The 24,229-nt window shown below is 39.4% G+C and overlaps 2 protein-coding genes across 3 annotated transcripts; both read left to right on the top strand.

The window, feature by feature from the left end:
* Positions 1-4,083: 4,083 nt before the first annotated feature.
* Positions 4,084-13,900, top strand: got2b (glutamic-oxaloacetic transaminase 2b, mitochondrial). Its single transcript, XM_071488721.1, has 10 exons — positions 4,084-4,244; positions 8,111-8,267; positions 8,811-8,939; positions 9,025-9,084; positions 9,166-9,327; positions 9,870-9,974; positions 10,219-10,369; positions 11,226-11,391; positions 11,539-11,689; positions 12,479-13,900. The coding sequence occupies exons 1-10, from the start codon at positions 4,162-4,164 to the stop codon at positions 12,599-12,601; spliced, it is 1,287 nt and encodes a 428-aa protein (XP_071344822.1). The 5' UTR covers positions 4,084-4,161; the 3' UTR covers positions 12,602-13,900.
* Positions 13,901-15,097: 1,197 nt separating this feature from the next.
* On the top strand, positions 15,098-24,229 carry slc38a7 (solute carrier family 38 member 7). Of its 2 annotated transcripts, none has more exons than XM_071488312.1 (12): positions 15,098-15,239; positions 16,437-16,934; positions 17,724-17,777; positions 18,495-18,639; positions 19,184-19,319; positions 19,425-19,523; positions 19,697-19,754; positions 19,865-19,979; positions 20,293-20,440; positions 21,174-21,373; positions 21,476-21,527; positions 22,034-24,229. In XM_071488312.1, exons 2-12 carry the CDS (start codon positions 16,680-16,682, stop codon positions 22,134-22,136), a joined length of 1,365 nt encoding a protein of 454 aa, XP_071344413.1. In that variant the 5' UTR covers positions 15,098-15,239; positions 16,437-16,679; the 3' UTR covers positions 22,137-24,229. The 2 variants fall into 2 exon arrangements, with proteins under 2 accessions (XP_071344413.1, XP_071344414.1); XM_071488313.1 differs by lacking the exon at positions 15,098-15,239 and adding an exon at positions 15,894-16,137.

Below are 24,229 nucleotides of genomic sequence, written 5' to 3'. Positions count from 1 at the left end.
ACACTGAATGTTGTTCAGAATTATACACATGTGGGTACACACATACACAGAAATACACAGAAATACACAGAAATACACAAGGGCACACAGTGAAACAGTTAACTGCTGACAACAAGGAAAAAGAGAGTTATGTCTGCTCTGATTCCTTCACACACATCAGTCCCAGTCAGTGAAAGGAATGAGACATAAGATCGAAACAGACAGATGAGAATCCCTCTGTTATTTACTCTTTGTACAGCTGCACACACACACACACACACACACACACACACACACACACACACAGGCGAGTATACACAGCAAGGATCTTACTGTAAAACATGTCACTGTGGTTTCATCTGCACTGAAGCTGTTCAGAATTGTTGCACGTGACTCAAAAGATGCCTTCATGCTATTCTTCATCAGTCTTTTATTCCCCCATCATCGTCTTTATCTACTATCAAACACATCATACTTTAAGCTCAATGCTCCATAAGATTCATTTCTTTTTTTGTTGATGGATCAAAAACTTGACATATTAACAATGTTCATGGTGGAGCTTTTAGTCACTGCAGGGTTTAACATATGAATATTGTTTTGGGGGGTTTCTGTTGCCCCAGAAAATCTGATATTTTTGGATCTTACCCTTGGAAAACATTTTATCTCTATTCTTTTACTATAGAAAATACATAAACCATATTGCAGTACCCAATGTACACTATATAAAATAAAGTATTAAATCCACTTTTTATGTTATGTTTACTGTGATTCCAGTTTTTACTTGTATAGAGTAGAGCTGCTCAACTCCACTAAGAACTCAGGGAAATACCGTTAAAGGCCCTGTACGCCCTTACAGGTGTTTTTACTTGTTGTGGCTAATTAGAGCTCTGCTCGGGTTGAGGTTGGCTAGAAAAATGCTGTGAATTACATGAGGTCAGTAAGTAAGTCTTTGTACTAATAAGAATATAATATTTCCAGCCCTGATAAGTACAGCGGTAGTTGCCAATAGGACCAAAGACATTCTGACATGTCACTCAAGGAAAAGCAGAAGTGTAAATGATACAATTAATGATGGATAAATTCAATTGTTCTGCCTCAGTTTCAGGGTCCTGGTGCTGTGCATTCTGGGTCAGTGTCACACTGTCCTGACTCACCGGCACACATAATTCATAATTCATGTGATTAGTAACACTTGTACTTTTCCTACTATGACACATGAATTTCTGTTGTGAAAAAGGCCAGTCCAGAGAGGATTTCTACACAGCACCTCTATGGGTGTAACACAGGTGTGCCGGGAATTATAAGTCACAATATTCATTCTCAGGTCACTATCATGTGATTTACTGGGGCATTCACCTTTGCTTGAATTTTGCCCTCATTTCCCCGATGTTTCCATTATTCTTTTTCTGCTGTTTACATCTAAATGCCTCTTTCAGCTCTGCTCTGTTTGCTACACAGATCCTCCAGCTTCTATTTTTCTTAAGCATGAGATATTAAACTGTCATTAGTTTCTGTGGTTTAAAGACAAATGGAGAATGATTTTAGTGTGGTTAGGGGGTTAGGATTAGTTAGTACTGGAGGAATACTTAAAGATTTAGATCATGTTTATACTAATTTCATCTTATACATGGACATGCACATAATGCATACTTTGAGATGTTAAACCATACAGCTACAACCTACTAACAAGAAACAAAGGTAAAAACAATGCACGTTGCAACTGAATAAACAACGGAAAGCTTAAACTACATTTTGCCTTATGTCTGTTCCTCAAATCACTGGTTTTTGAACATTGGGTTTGTGAATGAGTTCACTTTCACATGATGGGTTTGCTGGAAATAGCCATATACTGTATCCTCCACACAATGTCTGCATAGTTAAAGGAAAATGTTTCACGGACTTCTAGGCTCTGTCGAACAGTGAAGTTGCTGTTCCTGTAAACCTTTATGACTGTGAAAGAGAGAACATCCCTGGCATCTTCACCTAATGCAGCATTTACTGCAGTAGCCCCTTAATACCAGATGAAGGTAATTGCAGGTTGTTTTTAAAGGTTGGAATCTCAGTGTGTCTATAACACAAATTTTCATTCTTCATGTCATACTAAGTAAAATTTCAACAGCTGTTTAGCTGCTGCAAAAGAAACAGTAAGTGTTGGTGAGTTTTATGCAGTGAAATGTAGAGAAGGTCTCCACTTGGTGGGAGGCTGTAGTTGCAGTACACAGGCAGGCAGGAAAAGTAAAACATTGATGATTGGTCTTAATTGTCTTCCAGTCAAAAATAACACACTTTTTTTAATGAAATTGGTCAGGTACAATTGATGGTTTAATTTTCTAATTTTCTAAAGTCTCCATGATTTACCTGGGCCAAGTCTACTAGCAGATTAACATACAAAACATGCAAAACACCTGCAGCTCAAAAGATGATAAGGGTTTATTGTGTAATACTGTCCTCAACTGGACACATCAAGTAACTGCAGAATGATACTGCTGGAAAGTGGAATTATTTCTGCAGTCAAAAGGTCTCCCATAAAGAAGTAACCAAAACCATAAAAGTTGTGTTGATCACATCCGCTCTTATGTAAGCAACTGTTCTCCTTATGATATGATTCACTGGCAGCTACACTGACTTTAAAGCTGAAATGCCATTAAACATCTTTGCTATCGTCTTCATATTTTTGTTAAAAAGGTCACTGTCAGGCTTACTGTTGAAAACATAGTCAGTCATTTTTCATAATTAAATAGCTTAGTAGAGACGTTTTATCTAGTAGTCATGGTTCCTGCACATAGACTGTATATAAAAATGGGCATAGACTCTGGTTCTTCTTCTTCTTCTTCTTCTTCTTCTTCTTCTTCTGTGTTCTTTTTTCATGGTTAGCAAACAGCTTTTAGATGCACTGCTGCCAGCTTCTGAAATGTAGTGTGGATCGGAATGATTCTAATGAAATACTCTCTTCTATGCACTTTTCCTCCATGGTCATCTCCACTCTACCTCCTATTAGCACATTTTCCTCATGACTTTCCTCATTAGAGGTCATTACTGCCACAGCCCCGCCACCACATGCCTGGATAACCTGTGTCCTCTATCCACCAAACTTCCCTGCTCTAACCTGCCTCACCCATGGTTGACTGACTCCATCTGGAAGCTGAAACAAACCCAGTGACCCTGCTGACCTCAAGGGCTAACAAAACCAAAACCACTTTACTCAATCCTCCACCACACCTGCCAAACACAAACCTCTCAGCCCATATCTTTGCCTCCTTCTTTACTGAAATGATGGTGTCCATCAGGTGCCAATTCTCTGCACCTCTAAAAAACAACCAGTCTCCCCTGGTTAAGGTCACACCACTCTCCATATTGCTGTCATGCCCTTCTCTACCTGCCGGTCAATACCTCACCACCTCCCCCACTCAGCCCTCTAGCTGAGAGCAAGATTCCTAAAAGTGTTGAAGTGTATATACTACTTGGTATAGTTTTGTAAATACACACAGTAGGTTACAACACTGCTGTCATTGAAGGAACTTTAAACCTTAAAGCAATTCAGAGGGAAATATGACATTTTTACTGCACTGCATTTATTTTAAAGCTTTAGTAATTAGTTAATATTAATAACACAAAATACAATTATTAATTACTAATACATAATCAATTATGTATTATCGAAGGTTAATTTAAGTTTGTTGATCCCAAGGGGGAAATTCACAATCTACTCATCAGTATATTAAGATTAACATTAAAGTGATTTTCAAATTAATGCATCAATAATTATATACCTACAATATAATATTCTGAAACTGGTCATTCTACATAATGAGTGTTTTTACATTTGGTAATTTAAATACATCTTTATGATAAAACGGATTATACTTCCGTACCCTCACCTGTACTTCTACACCTACACTGACATACTGCAGCTTTTACTGAAGTAAAGAAACCTCTTCCACCAATGTTGGATACACTTGTCTTAAATACTTTGATCTCTATCTTGAATCCTAAAGAAGATATGTTGATCTACAAAAGGACTGTACTGGAGCTGTTGTGTGCTGCTCTCCAGGACACGATCAGATTATAATCTCAGCAGCCGCTCTGACGTCAGCACGTACACGGAGCGTAGCGACGTCGCCATCCCTGCCCTTCACATCCGTCCACATCCTCCCAGGCTCGACTCCCAACTGCAGCGCAGCGATGGCCCTGCTTAAGTCCAACAAGGTGATCTACTGTCTCGGGAACATTTCCCCGTCCCTGGGGGTCCTGTCGACCCGCCACAGGTAAACCACAGCGACACTCTCAAACCCATCGGATACAGAGACGTTTATTCACAGCTGTCTCGGGGATTTAGCGGAGAGCTGCCGGGATCGGTTTGCAGCTAGCTTGGCCGGCAGACAAGCCGTTATTTTAACGTTAACGCCAACGGTTCCGTCAGTCAGATGATTTATGTTTAAGATTCACTACTCTTTGATTGCTTTAGCCACATTAGCCGGCCAGCTACCACAGACAGGGGTCAAACGGTTTCAACAGGGCCCGAGTGCTATGTGAGGTTAGCTCCGGTGTTTAAACGCGATGTGACTCTGTAGCCTCCTCAGGTCAGCACCTGTCGCTCCAGACTTCCTCTCTGGTGAGATATAAACTAACCTCAGAGGGCGACTTGGCGGCGCTAGCAGTGAAATGCTCCAGTGATGAAAGTCACGTTGTGATGTGTCAGTAACGCAACTTCCCGCGAAGCGATCACCTGCGTGTTGGAGAAAGTAACAGCTGGTACGTTACAAATAATTACTGTATCAAAATGTGTCGTTTTGGATGGTTGGGATTTTGCTTTGCTTTGCTTTAGATTTGAGGGCAAATTTCTCACAGGAGAATTCAGTTTTCAGATCCCAGCGCACAGTTTGAGCTAAGCGACTTGTCGTAGTTGGGGAGGTCGTGCGAGCTGATTGGCTGTCCTATTCCGCCTTTGATAGCTGATTGGCTCATTTCTAGCGGAGGCTGAGGAAGGCACCGGTGTCCTTTCTGGCTCGCTTGGAGGACAAACTAGTTTTGATCTGCCGCTGTGACTTTATCTACTGAAAACCTTTTCTATGTCTCTCTTTTTTTTTTACCTATAGACAATCCAGTCTTCGTTCGTGTCTCGGCACCTGACCCTTGTTCTGCTCCTGTGCTCGCAGCATGGATGTATTTATCAGTGTTATAACACATCAATGGCTCTCAGGTGTAACGTTAGGTTTCGTTTTGCTCACACACCGCATGGCTGTCTGTGAGGGTGTGTTTCACAGTTTTCGCTTCGGGACTCATCTTGTCGTGTCATGTTCAAGCACACTGACCTGGTTCCCAAGAATAATGAATGACAATATGTTTTTTTTTTTTTTTTTCTCCTAGCGTCGGTAAACAGACTCAAAAGTTGTGTGTAGGGAAGGAGCATCGTTGTAAGCCCAGCAGTCTTGCCCTTACCAAAAAGGCCTTTGGTCTATTGATCACTGAAAACTCGCCAGTCACTGTGATGTTTATATAAATGCTGAAGTCCAGCTGTTCAAAGGTTCTGTGTACATGCACCGTGCACGTATAATGAGACCACTTGAACACAAATGTAACAGATATGCTAAAAGGTCATGTAAGGATACATGACCTTTTAGCATTTCTGTTGCTGTGCAATTGTACAATGCTATATGGTGTAAAATAACTGCAATCTCTTCTGTTTGCACAGACGTGTGTATTTTATTGTCTTATTTATGTTCTGTGCATATAGTACATTCTGTACAATGTGGTCCCAAAGTCTGAGACCACCTTCCCATTCACTTAAATGGGAACGTGGTCGCAGACTTAACAAAGACTATACAGCCTTTGTTAAGTCTGCGACCACAGATTGCTGCTTACAATATTTCACTGTACTTGAGCAATGAAAATCAGGAGATCTTGTCTAATCTAATCTTCAAAAGTATATAGCAATTGCCCCTTTATATGACTGAATCACATACAGGGAGTTGCAGCTTGGACCTCTTTGACTGTGATGTCTACACCCTGTAAGATCAGAGCTTTAGGATCAAATGCCTGATTGTAGTCAAGTTAACAGTTGCAATCCTGAACTGAACTGAACTGATAACTGCAAATAGCATGAGCTGTTTTTCTTTTCATGTAGCACACATATGTTTGTCAGTGAACTGTACTCACTACTACAAGTGTAATCTTTTTTAAAGTTATCAGTAGGAGATTGGAGACTCTTACCCTTTGCAAAGCATTCAGTCCTAAATTTAGCTGCAAAGTGATGGGTTTAAAAGACAGAAGAAATCTGAGACGATATGTGAGCAGCCGTGCAGTGAAGGTCGCAACACACATCAATCCACATGAATTAAACAGAAGGGTGAAAATGTATTTAACTTATTAATGTAAAGCATAAAAGGTTCCAGCGACAAGACAATTATTATATTATAGTAGTAGCAACGCAGTCAGCAATGCACTGATTTTTATAGGCCTTTAACACACACACAAGTGGTATCTAGTAATCTACCAAAGTTTAGTTTTAGTTTTCAATTTGCAATGAATGACTTTCATACTGTCAACTCTCTTGTAATGTACGGTAGGCTTTAGGTCTACCTGCACATTGGAATTGTGCTTTCCCCTATTACTGAGCATAGACTTTCATTTTGAGTGGTAGTTGCATACATAAAATTAGAAATTTAAAATAATTTTCTCCTTAATTAATTCTTGTAATCACTGAATTTATCTTTGCTGTGTAGCCTTGTTTAAACCTTTGAGTAATTTTCATTGGATATCACAAGATATCATCCAATTACCTTTTTAATGCACAACACACATCATGCACAAATGACTCAGATAGTGTTTGAGTCATGTCGATACTGAGAAGGACACCACCTGAAACATCTTCGAGCTGGCTGATGTTCCTCATGCTAAGTTTTTTTTTTTTTTTTTTTTTGCCTGGTCCTTCCCCTTCCACTCATTTCACACATCACATTTTTTAAGACATGATCAGTCATGAGAGTGTAATTCAGAATATATTCTGATCCAGTGTTTGGATTTATTGGTTTATTTATGAGCAGTATTATTTTTTGGTTTGTGATCCTGTCAAGGTTTTTTTTTTTTTTTTTTAAGTTGGACATGACACATGCATCAGTGTGTAGTTAGGAAAAAAAAAAGTCAGTTAGAAAAAAAAATGAATAAAGTCTTTTGAAAACCATCCACTTCAGCTGAAACTGGTAATTGGTTCTAATCCATTTACACCAACTGCAACACTGTCATTTGCATGATCAGCTGTGGACTGTCAGGCTGAGGTCAAAAAGTCAGAGTGCATGACCTTTTTACATTTGATATGGAGCTCATGTTGCCTGCCTTTAATCCTGGCCTACTTACTCTTATGCCTTTTACTTAGTTTTGTTTTTTGTGCAGGTTTTACCTCAGTCTTATAAGATATATCAGTTTTCATAGATGAGTAATTTCCAAAATTATACATGTTATGGATGGTTTGGTTTGTTCATTGATAATATTTTTTAGCACTGGACAAACTCTTTAATTCTTCAACTTTAAACCTGTTTTTGTCGCAAAGAGCAGCATGTAAAACACAAGATGATATTCCATTCAGATCCTGTAATAAAAATGTAGAAGTCCTCATTTACATCAGCTAATGATTAATTAGTTAGGAGTATTGTTACAAATATTAATTAAACTAATGTGCTGAAAAAAACAAAACACTAGTGAAGATGACATTCACATTTTCTCAGGATGGAGTACTACCCCAATCCGGTATAGGGAGTAGTGACTGAGTGAATGTGGGAGCAATTTCTGAAACCGTGTGTTCTAGGCCCAGATTAACTGTTACTCTTGTTTTTTGGACTCTGGACCTCCTGAATGGATTATAATGTTTGTTTCGTGGAACTTGTGTCCACTGAGCATGTGTTGTTCATGAGATCTACGTCAGTGTGGTATCCTCGGGTCACATGAGGAATTAAGCTCAAGCATTAGGTCCACAGCATGTCACAGGAGCATGGCTAATACGGGTGTAACATTAGTGTGGCCAGTGTCACTTAAGGCCATGAAAACTTAACAAGGGCCTTATCAATGAACTCTTGACTCTCTTCAGTGTTTGTACTCCTGTCCGCATAATTATTCACCTACTTTGGTGTCTTTGCAGCTCATGGTGGGGTGGAGTGCAGATGGGTCCCCCCGATCCTATTTTGGGGGTGACCGAGGCCTTCAAGAGGGACACCAACCCCAAGAAGATGAACCTGGGGGTGGGAGCCTACAGGGATGACCAGGGCAAGCCCTTTGTGCTCAGCTGTGTCCGCAAGGTATAACTGTCGCCAAGCCCTCCAGGAATACTCTAGTGTTATCTCTCTCTCACTCTCTCACTCACTCACTCTCTGACACACTCACTCTCTGACACACTCAAATACACACAGTGATTTGATCCATACAATTCAGATATGACCAAGTTCTACCTGGGGGATGAAAGCAGTCTTACTTTCTTATCATGGTGAATTTAAACGGTTTATATTTTCACCAGATGTCAAATGGGTAGGAGGTTGTTGCTGCTCAGGGTCTTTCTCATTGGTGCATTCTTTCTTTGTCATCCTGAGCTCAGCTTCTGCAGCTCTGTGGAACATCAGCATTTCTGAGCCTTTTAGCATTCAGTGTGTTTTGGGCTTCAACACATGTTAATAATTAAGGAAAATTCTGCCTTGTCACCATGAGAAAGTGTGTATCCATTTGTTTTGAGCCTCACAAAATACATCGTAAATCATAGATGTTTTATGTACAGAATATGGAATACCGGTCAAGGAAATTGCTTTAGTTGTGTTTTATACCTTTTGATTTTTACACTTTCCGTTTAGGCTGAGGCTATGATTGCAGCCAAACAGCTGGATAAGGAGTACCTTCCCATTGGTGGTCTGGGGGAGTTTACCAAGGCCTCTGCCCAACTGGCTTTCGGTGCTGATAGTGAGGTCTTGAAGAGTGGCAGGGTAAGTTTGTGTGTTTAATACTCCAAAATAAATGAAGGTCAAATCAGTTCTGATAGTTTAAAGTCCTGATCTGTTCTCCCAACAGAACATCACTGTCCAAACCATCTCAGGAACTGGATCTCTGCGCATTGGAGCCAACTTTTTGGTGAGGTCCTGTTGTATTGGTTTTTTAGCACAAACTAATATTTAGGTCGGGTTATCTCACCTGGTCTTTCCTTTGTCACAGTCTCGATTCCACGGAGGTCCACGTGATGTGTACCTGCCCAAGCCCTCCTGGGGAAACCACACACCCATCTTTAGAGACGCCGGCATGCAGCTCAAAGCCTACCGATACTACGATCCCTCCACCTGTGGCTTTGACTTCAAAGGAGCTCTTGAAGACATCTCTGTAAGACATTAATGAGGGATTCGCACAAAGTGAAGACGATAAGACAATGGGGAACATATTTTGATGATATTTTGGAATCTTTTCATGCTCTGAAATTGTAATTCCATTCAAAACACAATTACAGTATTTTAGCATGTTTTATTATTTTATAGAATTGTGGCTAGTTTTCAGTTTAATTAGGAATCGTGGGGGTTGACTGTGAAGGTTGGGCTGTAAGGGTTTTCAACAGCTCCACCAGTGTGTAGTGTATTTTTTCATTCATGTATTTTTATTACTGTATTCATGCCACCGGGACGGACTTCATGTTTTTTCCTCCTATTTTTGTTTCTAACCAATATATTATGAAGGGTTGGCATTTGGTGGATAGGAAGTGGGTTAATCATATTTTGACTTTCATGTACAGAAGAATATTAACTGTGTAAAAAGTAGCTGGCCACAGTTAGTAATGTAATCAGCTACATGACAGTGAAAACTCTGTCATCAACTCTGTGCTATACACAATATTTTAGGTTGACTAACTGAAACCTCCTTTTATGTCACAGAAAATCCCAGAGCAGAGTGTGATCTTGTTGCATGCTTGTGCCCACAACCCCACCGGTGTGGATCCCAGGCCTGAGCAGTGGAAGGAGATCGCTGACATTGTGAAGGTGAGTAAGTATCATCTCAAGAGAGGTCTGTGAAATCTTTGCAGCTACAGTTTGATAAAATGTCAGTACACATTTCCCTTTATCTCAAAATTAAAAGATCTCAAAAGAGTTCAAAAGCCACAATAAGATGATAAGCACTGTACTTGTATTTAGCTGTTATCACTTGAAAAATTATTAACTGGTTGTCGCCATCTGCGTCTGTCTTCTTTCCTTGTGTTCTCTCCCTTTCTTTCACACCTCCCAGAAAAGGAATCTGCTCGTGTTCTTCGACATGGCCTATCAGGGCTTCGCCAGTGGAGATATCGACCGTGATGCCTGGGCTGTGCGCTACTTCATTGAACAGGGCCACAACATCGTCCTGTCCCAGTCCTACGCCAAGAACATGGGACTTTATGGTCAGTCAGAATCCAATACATGCTCTTCTTGAATAAATATATATATATATATATATATATATATATATATATATATATATTAAATATGAAATAAAATGACATGTTAACAGTACATGTAAAAATAGAAAAACAGAATGACAAACCTGCCATTACACTGGGTGAACTTTACTTTGTGTTTTACCTCCACCCAGTGGTTAAACTATGATAGCAAACATGTTCTATTCAAATAAGTATTTAGACTTTCAAAACACGGAATATAATTGTACTAAAATGTGAGTTACTTTCACCAGCACTTCTCCTTATGTGGTGTAAACTCAAAATATGTTTATCTAGGTTTTTCTTTTTTTTAACTAAAACAAAGTTTCATTTTGCTATCTAATATTCTTAAGACACACTCACATTCTAACAATGAAATAATATATATTTTTGGAGAACTAAAACTCTCTAAAGGGAGAAATAAATCTGACATGTTTCACATTTTACAAACAGGCCAGCACAAATCTATTTTGGCTCACTGCGCTGTGATTGTCAATGTCCAACCTCAAACCTAATTTGTATTGTTCTAAAATGCACTTTACTGACTACAAATTAATAATATGTTGTTTTAATAATTTAAATAAAGAGATGTAATGGTCCTTCATTACATTATTCTCTGATTTAAATTTTGGTTTTAAGCCTCATTACAGTTGAGACTGTCTTCTGCTCTTATTGACGACCCCTCCTCATAACTGAACTTGATTTAGGGGGTTAAGTTGTGAATCTTAATAGATTACTAGTTTCCCTGGTTCACAGACATGGGTTGGTCAGTCTCGCTGTGAATGACTTTAACAGTCAGTGTGCATGTTGATATTTGCAGGTGAGCGTGTGGGAGGCTTCACTGTGGTGTGTAACGACGCAGACGAGGCAAAGAGAGTGGAGTCTCAGCTTAAAATCCTCATCAGGCCCATTTACTCCAACCCACCAATGAACGGCGCCAGAATTGCATCAACCATTCTCAACACACCTGATCTGTACTCACTGTGGTATGTTAGCGGTCCATATACACATACTGTACATTACCTGAACCAAAAGATGTTCAAGTCTGCATCTTTTATATGATATGATATGAAATAAGATATATTCCAAAATCAGTTTATTGATCTGTCCTACCCTGCCGTCATTCATCTCAGGCTGGAGGAGGTCCATGGCATGGCTAACCGCATCATTAAGATGAGAGAACAGCTGGTGGCCGGCCTGAAAAAGGAGGGCTCCTCCCACAACTGGCAACACGTCATCGACCAGATTGGAATGTTCTGCTTCACAGGCCTCAAACCAGAACAGGTACTCTCACACACATTTTTGGTTTTGACAGAATAAATTCCTTTCTTTGGTTAGTATTTGCATCACATTCTTCTGGAAACAGTCAGCACTTCTCTCGTTTTATTTCCTACAAGCCTGAGAACTACAGCTATTAAGTCACTCTTAAAACAGAACAAACCTCTCTGATGAACACTTATAGGCCCACATTAAAAATCCCACTTTTGAGTAAAATGCTGTTGTTTATCAGCTTAACACCTTCTTGGCCCTAAACAACTGTTATTAGGTTTTTCAGTCAGGATTTTGACCACACCAGACTGCTCTTGTTAAGACCCTGAAAGACCACCACATAAACACTGTAAATTTCACTCTGGATTATCAGATCTTAGTCCTGTATTCAACACAGTTGCCAAAATATTACTAGACAGACTGGAACAGTGGGTGGGTATCTGGTGGCACAGAACTTAACTGCTTTAAATCCTATTTGAAGGACAGGGACTATTTTGTGTCAGTAATTACTCGATACAGTGTATCTGAGTATACAAAAATGATGTGGGGTTTCCCAAGGCTCCATTCTTGGGCCTCTTCTGTTTAATGTCTATGTTCTCCTGCTAGCTCAGATTATTGAAAACAATAATAACTTACCATAATTATGCAGCAGGACTCAGTAGGATTTAGAAAAACGTGTCTGTGCATTCTTTAACAAGTTGATCAGGAGGCCAAGATAAGAGGAGAGAACAGTTATCTGTGGGAATGTTTGTTGCTAAAGTACTGACACATTGATTTGTTGTGTGTTAATGTATTTTTCTGCAGGTTGAGCGCTTGACAAAGGAGTTTTCTGTGTACATGACTAAGGATGGCAGAATTTCCATGGCAGGCGTGACCTCTGGAAACGTGGGCTACCTGGCACAGGGAATCCACGCAGTTACCAAGTAGAGTGGATCCTGCTGGGAGAGCTACAAAATCAAAGCAGCAGTGTTAATGAGGAGCTTTATGTGTCACTTATTCTCTGTCTGCTCCATTCCACCTTTAGAAAAGAGCTCAGTGTTTCGTTAGACATTTTCTTGATTGGATTTTATCATGAGTTCAACTTTGTCCCAGTTCAAGCAGTTGCTGCTGTCCTCTTTTCTTTTAAACATTTCACAGGCTCCCCTGCTAAATTATAAAAGATGCGATTTTCCCCTCTACTGACTGAACTGATGTCTCAGTTTTGCTTATTTATTGTGTGGAATCGACTATTGGCTGTGCATCAGTGTCCTCCTAAATGTGCGCTGTTTATCTGCTGTGGGCCTACTCATTATAAAACATCAAGGAACTAACATCAAGGGGTAACGTTAGGCTGTGCATTAGTTTTTGGTGCAAGATGAGATCTCTGTTGCTTTGTGGAAGCCTGCAGAAAATGTGAGTTCTTTTTTTTTTTTTTTTTTTTTTTTTTTTCCTTAATTTTTGTGGTTAAGTTGTAGCACTTTATAAGCTTTAAAGCACTGTTTGAGTTTCAAGATTAGGCTGGCAATGTATTTTGTTTTTTTTTTCATTGGACTGTATTAAAAGGCATTTGTCAATCAGTTAATCAATTTACTATCAATAATCTGCGGTTGTTCATCTGATCTGATCAATCATCAAGTAATTTAGACTCCTTATCTCTGATTGTCACCTATCTCCCTTGTATTCAGTACTTTTCTGTTAGGAGGATTTGTAAATCTTGTGGGTTTTTTTTCCTAGTTGGTCGCAGGGCAGCAGTCTCTCAGTCAGTCCCTTTAACCCCATAACAAGCAAGCACATAAGCCAAAAGAGTTAAACTACAAAGTACAAAGAAGTAATCAATACACATTAAATGAATTCCACCTTTTTTTTCATATTCCATGACAGCCCCAAATCAGATGCCCCATTTTAAATTTTCATTATAAAAGCTTTGTATGTGATCTCAGTACAAATATATCTCTATATATGTTTGGTTAATAAAGAGAAGTGGGATGAATACTGGACGGTTCATGAAAAAAATATGCACTCGCTGCTCATTCACTCAGACATCATCTTTCAGTGTATTAATCTGTTCATCATTAAGACTGTAAGGCACAGATGGCATTTAGCAATGTGGGGTTTCACCCCAGTGTACTCATACTTCTGCAATGTCTGGCACTTCGCCTCCATGTTTTACATTCTGTCAAGAAATAATGGATCACTGGTCATGTACCTTATTGAACAAAAAATAAATTATTGTAGAGGAATGATCTATTCTATTGTGTCTATGTGTGTGTTTTTCTTTTAGCTTTTCCCTTCCTGATGTGATCAGTTAACCATTCATTTACCCACCGGTCCATACTTATGTGCCTGCATCCTCCATAAAACTGAGGGTCTGCATGAAGATAAGATCGCCTTTATTAGTCCCACAGTGGGGAAATTCACAGGGATAATACTCACCTTAAATTACATTAATGAGATAATACTCACCTTATCTTAAAAACGTATGTATAATGAAGTATTGATAGTTTTCTTTCTCCTAGTAATCACTGACTAGTAGCGTTAGAATAAATATTGTTCACAGTCTGCGTTCAAACAAGAGTGTGTCTGGAAGCAGCAAGGCTGGATTAACCTACTGGGTTTTCTCAGGGCAATACTGTGCTGCGGGTCCTCAGATTTTGACACGTAGCCCCTTTACAAAAGAGGATTGCTGTCAGGCCCTAATCATTTCAGTTTATCTCAGCACATTCCTACACATGTAGATTACACAAGGTGCAATCTACCACAATATGATTTACACACAGTGAATCTGGGTCTTCGGGGCTCCTGTGGAAAGTTCCACTTGTGTCAGCGCAGCATTGAGTTGGTATTTATCAGACATTTAACTAATTGTATCAAATACTAACATATCACATGAGACTTCAACTATAACATAATTGAGGTACTTGTTCTTCACTTGAGTATTTTCTTTTTCATGCCACTTCTTAATTCTACTCCACTACATTTCAGAGTTACCGTATTTGACTGCTTGAGTTCCCACTTACTTTAAAAAATTTTTCATGTGAAACACGTGACAATCTTATAGAACATGATGTTTTATTATAAATGAAACTATCCAACAGTACATAAAGTAGAGCTGAAAGTATCATCCGATTGGCAGAAGATTAATGGGTTAATTCCAGCTTCACAAATAATTTGGAGGTTAGAAATGTTGGTTGGACAAAACAAAGTATTGTGAAGGTGTCACTTTTGGCTTTGGGTATTTGTGACGGCATTTCACTTATCTTCAGAATTTTTACAAACCAAACAATCAATCGATTAATCGAGAGAGTCCTCAGCAGATTCATCGACAATAAAATAATCATTAGTCACAGGTTACTTACTCCAATTGGATTGGATTTTTTCAACATGTAGTGAGGTATTTTGGTTGGTACTCAGCTCGGGGGGGGGGGGCCGTGATGACAGAGAACTACAAAACCCACAAGTCCAGGCGAACAGAAACCACGCCCAGCTCTCCAGTCACATGAGGACGTGTCACATGTTCTTCGGCTTTCTACGAGCTGCCAAAACACAGACGGCTCAGTCATTCCCCGCTGGCTGAGAAACACCAGAGGTAGGACTGTACCTAATTATCTGCATTTTATCCTCCGCACTTCACTTGACGACGACACAACAGTGGATATCACCGACGTAGCCATGACATGAGGCCTGTTGTAGTTTGTGTTTAGCAGGGTGTAGCGTTTGCTAACAGGCTATTGTTTCTTTAATAAAAAAGAAAAGCCATAATGTAATCATATTAAAAGCTGGGGGTTTATTTAACCTGTATTTGGCGAAGGCAGCCGGAGGTGCTTTTGTGTTAAGGTCAGCTCGACACCTTCCCTTGTTACCAGTAACGTTAGCCTCACTTCTCCTCCTACAGCCTCTATAGTCTGCTCAGGCTCCTCGGTGATTTGATGAGATCTGCTGGTATTCTTCATGTATCTGCTGGAATGGCTTTATTGTTTGAGATGTATTTTTGTTTCGAGCCCAAAGCGGCATAACATGTGACTATAGACAGTGACAGTAGAACAGGGTCGTGTTTCAGTAATGAAAACATCACCTAAATAACCACCCAGCTTGACTTTATTTATGCTTCATGTGTAAGACTTTTAAAAACGTTCACATCAGTTTTAATATCAGCCAGGGTGAGAAGATGTAGGGCTGTAGGCTGTATGTGTCTTTTACAGGTCCTGGGTGTGCACTGGTCAGGCTGTTGAGATTAAGTGCAGAGTCAGAATCAACATCACAGTGAGATGGGTTCAATGTAGAAGCCTGCACAGGATAGTTAATTCAAATGTACACTTGCATGACTGTTTTAGTAGTCAGCATGCTTGATAAGTGCATGTATATCTTTTTGCAAAACAGAAACAATTCAGGAACCAACGAATCAAAACTTTGCTTTAAGGAACCACAGATGATCAAAACCACCAGAGGGAACCTGTAATATGCTCACATGGGGGCCAGTCGTGCAGGTTTTCATATCCGCCATGAACTCACAAAAAATAAACAAAAAAAAACTGACACATTATATTCCTTAAGAATTATGGCTTAGTCACCAATTTAAAAAAATCTTAGTAGTCATGTCTCTTTTAAGAAAGTAGAATCTGTGTTGTACTAAAAATGACTCTTATGTTTCTTTAACGTTAATTCAAACATCAAGTCAAATTACTTCTTTCCAATAATTTACATAGTATGTGGATATTATAACACAGTGTTCAGTTGTTATTTCCCATTGCAAGCATTTACAAATTCAAATAATATTTCATTACAGATCTGCCACTGAATGGCTCCACCATCACGCTGACACTGGTGATAAATTTGAGAAACATCAGCTCCTCCTGACTGTTGTGGAACTAAAGACGCTGGATGTAAAATTGCAACTGCACCTGAGTGATTTCTGGTTCCTTCACCCAGACTCTCTAATTAACCTTACTTCAGTTTGGATCCAGACAGTTGGAGACTAATTTTCTGGGTTGCGTAAGGCATCACAGGCCAAGCCACAGCCTGTAGATTCATGGCGATTAACGCTGATGTGGAGGACTGGGGTGGAGTTGGCAGTAATGACTCTGGAGAAAGGGCGTGGCTCTTGCAGAGCCCCAGCGTGGATTCTGCGCCGCACCTTGAGACGGACAGGAGGAGGAGTGGTGGCGTGTCATCTTTAGGAGCGGTTTTCATCGTAGTGAATGCAGCGCTGGGAGCAGGTCTACTCAATTTCCCTGCAGCCTTCAATATGGCAGGAGGAGTAACTGCAGGAGTGATGCTTCAAATGGTGAGGAGACCCCAGTGAAAACACCCCTTTATACAGGTCCTTTCCCCACTGAACGAGGCAGGTGTTCAGGACTCAAAGCTTTTAGTGTAATGAGATAAACTGGGCTTCAACCCACATTAATTTTCAATTTCTGTTGATCTGATTATTTTTGAAATACATCTATTCATCATTGCTCTGTAAAACAGGAAAACTGATGATAGATGCCATCAGAAATTACTGGAGCTGGTGTCTTAAAATGGCTCACTGAATCTGCCCACCACTATAAACACAACTCAGTTTAACAGAGAGATGGAAACAACTCTTGAAAACTGAAATGCTCATGACTTTGAAGTTTGGGAGAGAAAATCATTTTTAGTTAAATTTATTAGACTGAATAATGTGGGTTATTCTTATTGTTGTGGTTTGATCAGATTTGATGCCAACATAAGAAAACACATTTATTAGACTGTGATTTATACGTTACTAAATCCTGATTGCTTCACAGAGGAAACTGACTTCTAATTTCTACTACTGAGTGCCGCCCATTTCAAACCAGTGAGAAGAACTCCTAAAAAAAAAAGAACATTGTTTTACTTGATAAATTACTGAAGTTTTTGTCTAATTGTATAAATGATAACCGGTTTCATCGTAGGCAGGCATACAGTATTTACACATGACTGAATGTTAGAATACATGCAGACTGTCTGCAGTTATCAGCGCTCTTTTTTTAATGTGACCGAAATAAAACTGCTTATAGTCAGTACATTGGGGAACTATAATGCGACGCTGTCTCCCTTCTTTGTGTTTCAGTTTATGCTGATCTTCATAATCAGTGGACTGGTGATTCTGGGCTACTGCTGCCAGGTTTGTGTTGCTTCAGGACTATCACAGTCTGACTTCCTGAAAGTCTTCATCTCTTACTGTTTGACTTGTTTCTCTTTAATTTTCTCCCCCACCTACTGCTGTTCTCTCACTTCGATATTTTTCCGTCATTAGTGGTGAAGCTATCGGAGCAGTGTTCTTGTGTAAAAGCTTTTTTGTTCTGTGGTTGTATTCCTGATCAAATATTGTGCATTGCACAAAAGCTCAGGCTTTCACTTCCTGAATGACTCAGACTTATGCTTACATGCTAAAACACAAACAGTATAGGCAGACAAGTTTGAGACAGTTGATTACATTCAACATTTTGATAATTTATGTTTTTTTTATAAGCTAAAAACGGCTGCAGAGTATTGCTTTCAAATACAACTATCAGTCAAATTAAGCTGTGGGATGAACCAATACTTACTCATTAAGCATGCCTTAAACTGAAGATGATTTCTGAGGATCCTGCTGCAAATACAAACATGTGATCCTTTCTTTTGATTGGCTTCTTATATATATATATAAGTTCTTATATAACTTCAGAAACTGGAAACAGTGCCTCTGATGTACTCCAGTTTTAGACTTCCTGCTAGCAGACTTAAAGAACCTTCAGTGATGGTGGAAGTTGATGTATACAGACTAGGGTGCATTTCTTTATCCCATTACCTTCACTGCTGAATCCATGACCACTCATTATCCTCTCTGTGGTTTCTTCAGGTCAGTAACGAAAGCACCTATCAGGAGGTTGTTCGAGCCACTTGTGGGAAGGTCACTGGAGTCATATGTGAAGTAGCCATCGCTGTCTACACCTTTGGCACGTGCATTGCTTTCTTTATTGTCATTGGAGACCAGCTGGATCGCTGTAAGTATAGTTACACTGAATCACCCGCCAGCCACTCCTAGCCTTGTATAGTTGTCCTTACTTATTGTTCTTTCACCTATATTTCCATGGACTTTGTCATTTTTGACCTACATTTGTGTCTTTAAACAAAGGAAGATAGTCTTAGTCTTAGTGGTATTGATGTTAAGCTTTAAAAAAATCAAGGCACTGCAATTACTGAGGAGGGCAAAGAGCATCAAGGATGACGCCACTCAGCTTTTTTCACTCAGTAAATGTGTCCCTCATGTGATTCACTCTTACATTTCCATGCACTGAGATGCTGACAGTGTAGAAATCCTACTCCTGCCTGTTTCTGGAAATAGACTGTGACCATCCACCTCTTTCTGCTTTTTGAACTGCATGAATGGAGTCGGTGTGATGTTCATTAACTACTTTGCTAAATCTCTGCCATGTGTACAGCATTTTGAAGCTAATTCCCACTCTTTAACATTTCTCTAGCATACTCCACTGTCTCCCTCTCTGGTTGTCTGTCCTTCTCAAAGGTTTTTTTTTTTATTTTTTGCAGTGATAGCAGCAGCGGCTCATGATGCAGACGGTGGCTTCTGGTACACTGACCGCAAATTTACCATTGTTGTTACTGCTGTCTTGGTTATTCTTCCTCTCTCCATCCCCAAAGAGATTGGCTTTCAGAAGTATGCCAGGTACAAAGCTTTGTCTCTCAGTCTACTCACTCAGCATTTTTTCTCACTGAGAATTACTTTCACCTTCCAAGGTAATCACATCTGCGTTATCGTTCTTCATTGTAGTACGCTGAGTGTGATGGGAACCTGGTATGTAACTATCGTGGTCATTATAAAGTACATCTGGCCGGATAAAGAGGTGACTCCGGGCTATATTCCCACCAGGTGAGCCCCACACTTACTCATCATGACACTGCCCTTACTTTATGCAGGTAATAGCTTTTCAGAAACTTCTTGCTAATTATTTGAGCATTGTCCACCGACTCATTCAAGCAGAAACACCCTCATCCTCCTCATCTTGCTTTGCTTGAGTCGCTAAATCATTGTATTTGTTACAGTTCTGCTTCCTGGACTGCAGTTTTCAATGCAATGCCCACCATATGCTTTGGCTTCCAGGTATTTCCTCATATTGTATCATAATATGATTTGCCTTTCTTGTGATTTGAGTATAATATTGATGAATTATTTTTGCCTTATCTTCTTTCTCCTGATCTCTCTCTCTACAGTGCCATGTCAGCTGTGTGCCGGTGTTCAACAGCATGAGCAGGAAAGAGATCAGACCTTGGGGAGTTGTGGTTACTCTCAGCATGATAATCTGCCTCTTTGTTTACACAGGAACAGGTATTGTCAATGTGTGCAATGTGCGCTCAGTGTGTACTCTGTCTTGATAAATTGTCTGATACATTCAGAAATATCTCGTTTCAAAAATCCAAATTTGCAACAGGCTGCAGATCCTCTCTCCACTTTATTGGTTCTCTTGTGTCAGGATCTGGATATATAGTAATCAAAATGTAATAGATAAAGTTTCAGTGTTTAAATGTCAGTTTACACTACGCATATGGCAAAAGACAAATGTTGTGCAGCATTGTTGCAGGTCAGATGGCTCATGACTGACTGTCAGTACTTAAAGTGCTTGTTTTCTGTGTTTGATCAGGTGTCTGTGGCTTCCTGACATTTGGCTCCAATGTCAGTCAAGACGTGTTGATGTCGTACCCTCCCAATGATGTTGCTGTGGCCATCGCAAGAGCTTTTATTGTCATCTGTGTGGTCACATCCTACCCCATTTTACACTTCTGTGGCAGGTAAGATACACTAAAAATGAAATGCTGTTGAGGTTGGACTGGACTTTTAAAGCCAATGCAGATATTTAAGAGTAAAAAAAAAAAAAGCTTACTAATGATATGTCGAGTGATAGTCATTAGTTTTTGATAAGGCTCCCACACTGTATAATGGAGACACTGTTTCTAAATTAACTCACATATATTCAGCATTTCTTTTACTTATTGGCAACATCTACACCAATACTGATCTGATCTGACATAAGTTAGTATTGGCTGATGTATGAGCCAGAACGATTTATCCCTCTAGTTCTTTTATTGCTTTGACTTGCTGATGCACTGATCCAAGATACTAAATAATTATAAGCATAGATACTGAAGTTATTAAATGTATTGAGCATAGATGTGACCCAGCCACATTAAATATGTGTTATTATCAGGGACTGTTTTTATTAGGAAAAAAATTCTAATGTATTAGCTTCTCTACAGAAACAATGTGTTATCACAGCTTTGTGTCACCTCACTTATAAAAGTATGTTTCAGTTCAATTACATGGACAGATTTATAAATTACAAGGGGGAGAAAAGAGGACTGGTGTTGGATTGGTTTAATTTTAGTTTTCAGAATCTGTATTGCGGATAAAAAAACAAGGGTTTTGTGCTTCCCTTGTGTTTGATACGGACGATTTTTCTTATTAACAAAGCAGTTTATGGAGCATTTCCTCACTGCGCTCTGGTGTGATCATGTGTCTTTCCAGGGCAGTTATAGAAGGACTTTGGCTGCGGTTTCAAGGTGAGCAGGTGGAAGTTTGTGTACGACGTGAGCAGAGGAGGAGGATCCTGCAGACCCTGGTGTGGTTTGTCGTCACCCTCGTCCTCGCTCTCTTCATCCCAGATATTGGTCGGGTGATCTCGCTGATTGGAGGATTGGCGGCCTGTTTTATATTTGTCTTCCCAGGTAACACTGCCCTCATTGTGTGCTCTGTTACAGGTTTTCTTACAAGCTAAATTTAAATGTCTCACTGTAATGTCTTTATGTGATGTCTCTTAAACTTAACAGGTTTGTGTTTGATGCAAGCCAAACTATCGGAGACAGACAGCCGGACAGCCAGGTGAGATGCTGTCCCTACACTCACATGCATGTTTCATAACTGGGGTTGCTCCCTTGGTGCTGCAGTGTAGCTGCCCACGAATGCTTAGGATGCTAGTTTGTCCCTCTTATGTATTACCATACATTTCAATCACAGAGCCAAGCATCTGTTTGTCTTAAAGATAGACTCCTGATCTTTGAAAAACCCAGGAGGCCTTTTACGGACACTTACTGATGTTTTGATGTTAAAAACATTCCCTGAATTGTGACTCTATTCTATAATCCAAACATGGCAAAAAAGAAAATCACTTCCTGTTTAAAATGGATTGGATGTTACTTGCTTGTCACTTTGTTTTCATTGTACACAGTGAGAGGGTTTATTGAAGCTTTTTTGTTTGAAAACAAAATAATGCACTATGAATAAATACTCTCTAAATATGCAGAATTAGGAGATATTTATCTGCTCTGAATGAGCCTTTCAAATGAGAGTCATCTGCGACACTTATTATCCTGGTCTCTCTTTCACAGCTGGCATGGATTGGTAATCTTTGGTGTTGTCATGGTTACAATCGGAGCTTTCATCTTTGGCCTCACCACAACTAACTCCATCTATCAAGACATCAACAGCTAAAAGGAACATTTTTCCTGGAGCATGCTGTGTCCTCGATATTGAAGACGGGGTGGGTGGGGGGGTGGTTCTTAGTCCTGTGCTGCTATTCTGAACTACTGGATAAGATGGAGAAGCATCTCATGACACTCATTTAAAAAAAAATCAAAACCACTGTGGCATGTCACATCCCTGCTCCGTATGGGGTTAAAGCCCCAGAGCTCTTTGCTCAGTCAGGGAGTAGACGAAGACACCAACCAACGCCAAGTGACTTCAGACACTTTGCCTTTTATTTTCTGTAAAATTTGAATTGCATGTTTTATGTTTTTATGATGGTTTTAACTTGCAGTGAAAAATAGTTTGACAGTGTAGTCATTCCACAGGGCCTCAGAATGTCCTCCCTTGTCTCTGGACTGTGTATGGGTGACGCATTCCTGTCCTGTTTACAAGAGCTGAAGGACTTTGTATGGATCAAATTGATTTTTTTTTTTAATAATGAAATTGTACCAATTTGTGTATTTTTAACTTGCATGTCAAAGTAAATGTTTCTTATCATTGAATCGACATGTTGTGGTTCCCAGGTCTAATCCAGGTCTAGACTCTATGTTGGTGCTGGTGATCGCTTGTCCACTAAATAAGGTTTTTGTCTCTTTTCCTATGAAAAACTGAACTGAGTGATTTGGACATACTAAGCCACAGCATTGTTAATAAGGGATGTGTCAATTGCAGGTCTTGTTGATATGTTCATATCCAGTCAGTACCTTTAAATGAGTCAAAGATGTTAGGTTTTCAACTATATGGCCAAGGCAAACTTATATTACATTTTAAAATAGGAAGTCAGGAAGTCCTTTAGGTTATTTATTTTTTGTTTTGTTGGTTTCTTATATTTTCTTATACATTTCATTAAGTTTAGATGTACTGTGAAGGTGATTGCTGAGATTACGTCATGTTTGTTAAGACAGGTTTGCAAAAGAACAAAGCTACGACCCTGTACTGTAAACCAGCAGACCTTTGAAATGGTTTTGGTTACTTCTATGCGCAAAACAATGAAGTTTCAAACCATAGCAGTGTGCCGCCCCAAATGCTGTGCAGCACAGCAGCACCTCCACATTCAGGGTATAAGAACTGAGACTCTTTCAGGAGTCTTGATTCCTACAGAGCTGTTTTAAAATGATACTGAATGTAGACAGGAGATTGGAGTATCTTGCACAGAATTCAGTTTGCACTTGTACACACTGCTACTGACAGAGTGTAAGGTGCAGAAAGGCCAAGTAGTTGGAGGTTTGATTTACTTGAATCAGCTGACACCACTGCAGAAACTCAAGCATGAGGAGTTATAAATCATTTTATTGTTTTTTTGGCTAAAACCAAAGTGAACTTTCTCTCTGTGGTTTTTAATGCTGCAGCATTCAAAACCTCATCTGTTCAACACTAAAGATGTTTAGAGTAGAAAGTATATTTAAATGGTTTACAATGCCAAAGTAATCTAAACTGAGTGTATTTAATCCTGGTTTTACTTTTGCTCAATTAGACTTCATCAACTTTGTAAATGTTAAGTGCATTAAGATCCATAATTCAAAACTGACAGCCCTTTGTTTTCACTGTTTATCACTGTTTTATCAAATGCAGCAATAAGGTGTTTTGCTTTTGGTTATGAGAGATAGAAGTGGTAAAAGGGATTTTTTTTTTTTTATATAAAAGCAATTACATTGTATGAGTCACACAGGTGACTAAATACAACATAATTTAGAGAAAGGGAAAGACGCTGCAGTCAAAACATTTGTGGGACCAGTACAAAAACTAAAGAGCGCCTGAATGTTTTTATTTTAAACTTCTTGCAATCATTTTTGGAATGCAATTCAACCATTTGTGTTAATTTTTTTTTTGTTTTTTTTGTTTTGGTGCTACAGATGAGTGGATAGCAGCTACATCTATGATTTCTATCAATGATTTACTGTTTGCAGGCTGAAAGGATGTACACCTTTTCTCAATACATTTGTTAATCATGTGTCTGTGTGTGTTGTCTCACACAGAATGATGACTCAAATGATGTTCACTGGCAAGTTTTAATGGAACCTGCCTATGATATATGACTCCAATAAATTCACTACAATCAA

This window comes from Trachinotus anak, unplaced genomic scaffold, assembly GCF_046630095.1.
Source record: "Trachinotus anak isolate AG129_WGS33_773 ecotype Australia unplaced genomic scaffold, CSIRO_AGI_Tana_v1 ptg000011l, whole genome shotgun sequence".
Lineage (NCBI taxonomy): Eukaryota > Metazoa > Chordata > Actinopteri > Carangiformes > Carangidae > Trachinotus > Trachinotus anak.
This window is presented reverse-complemented; position numbering and strand designations above follow the sequence as displayed.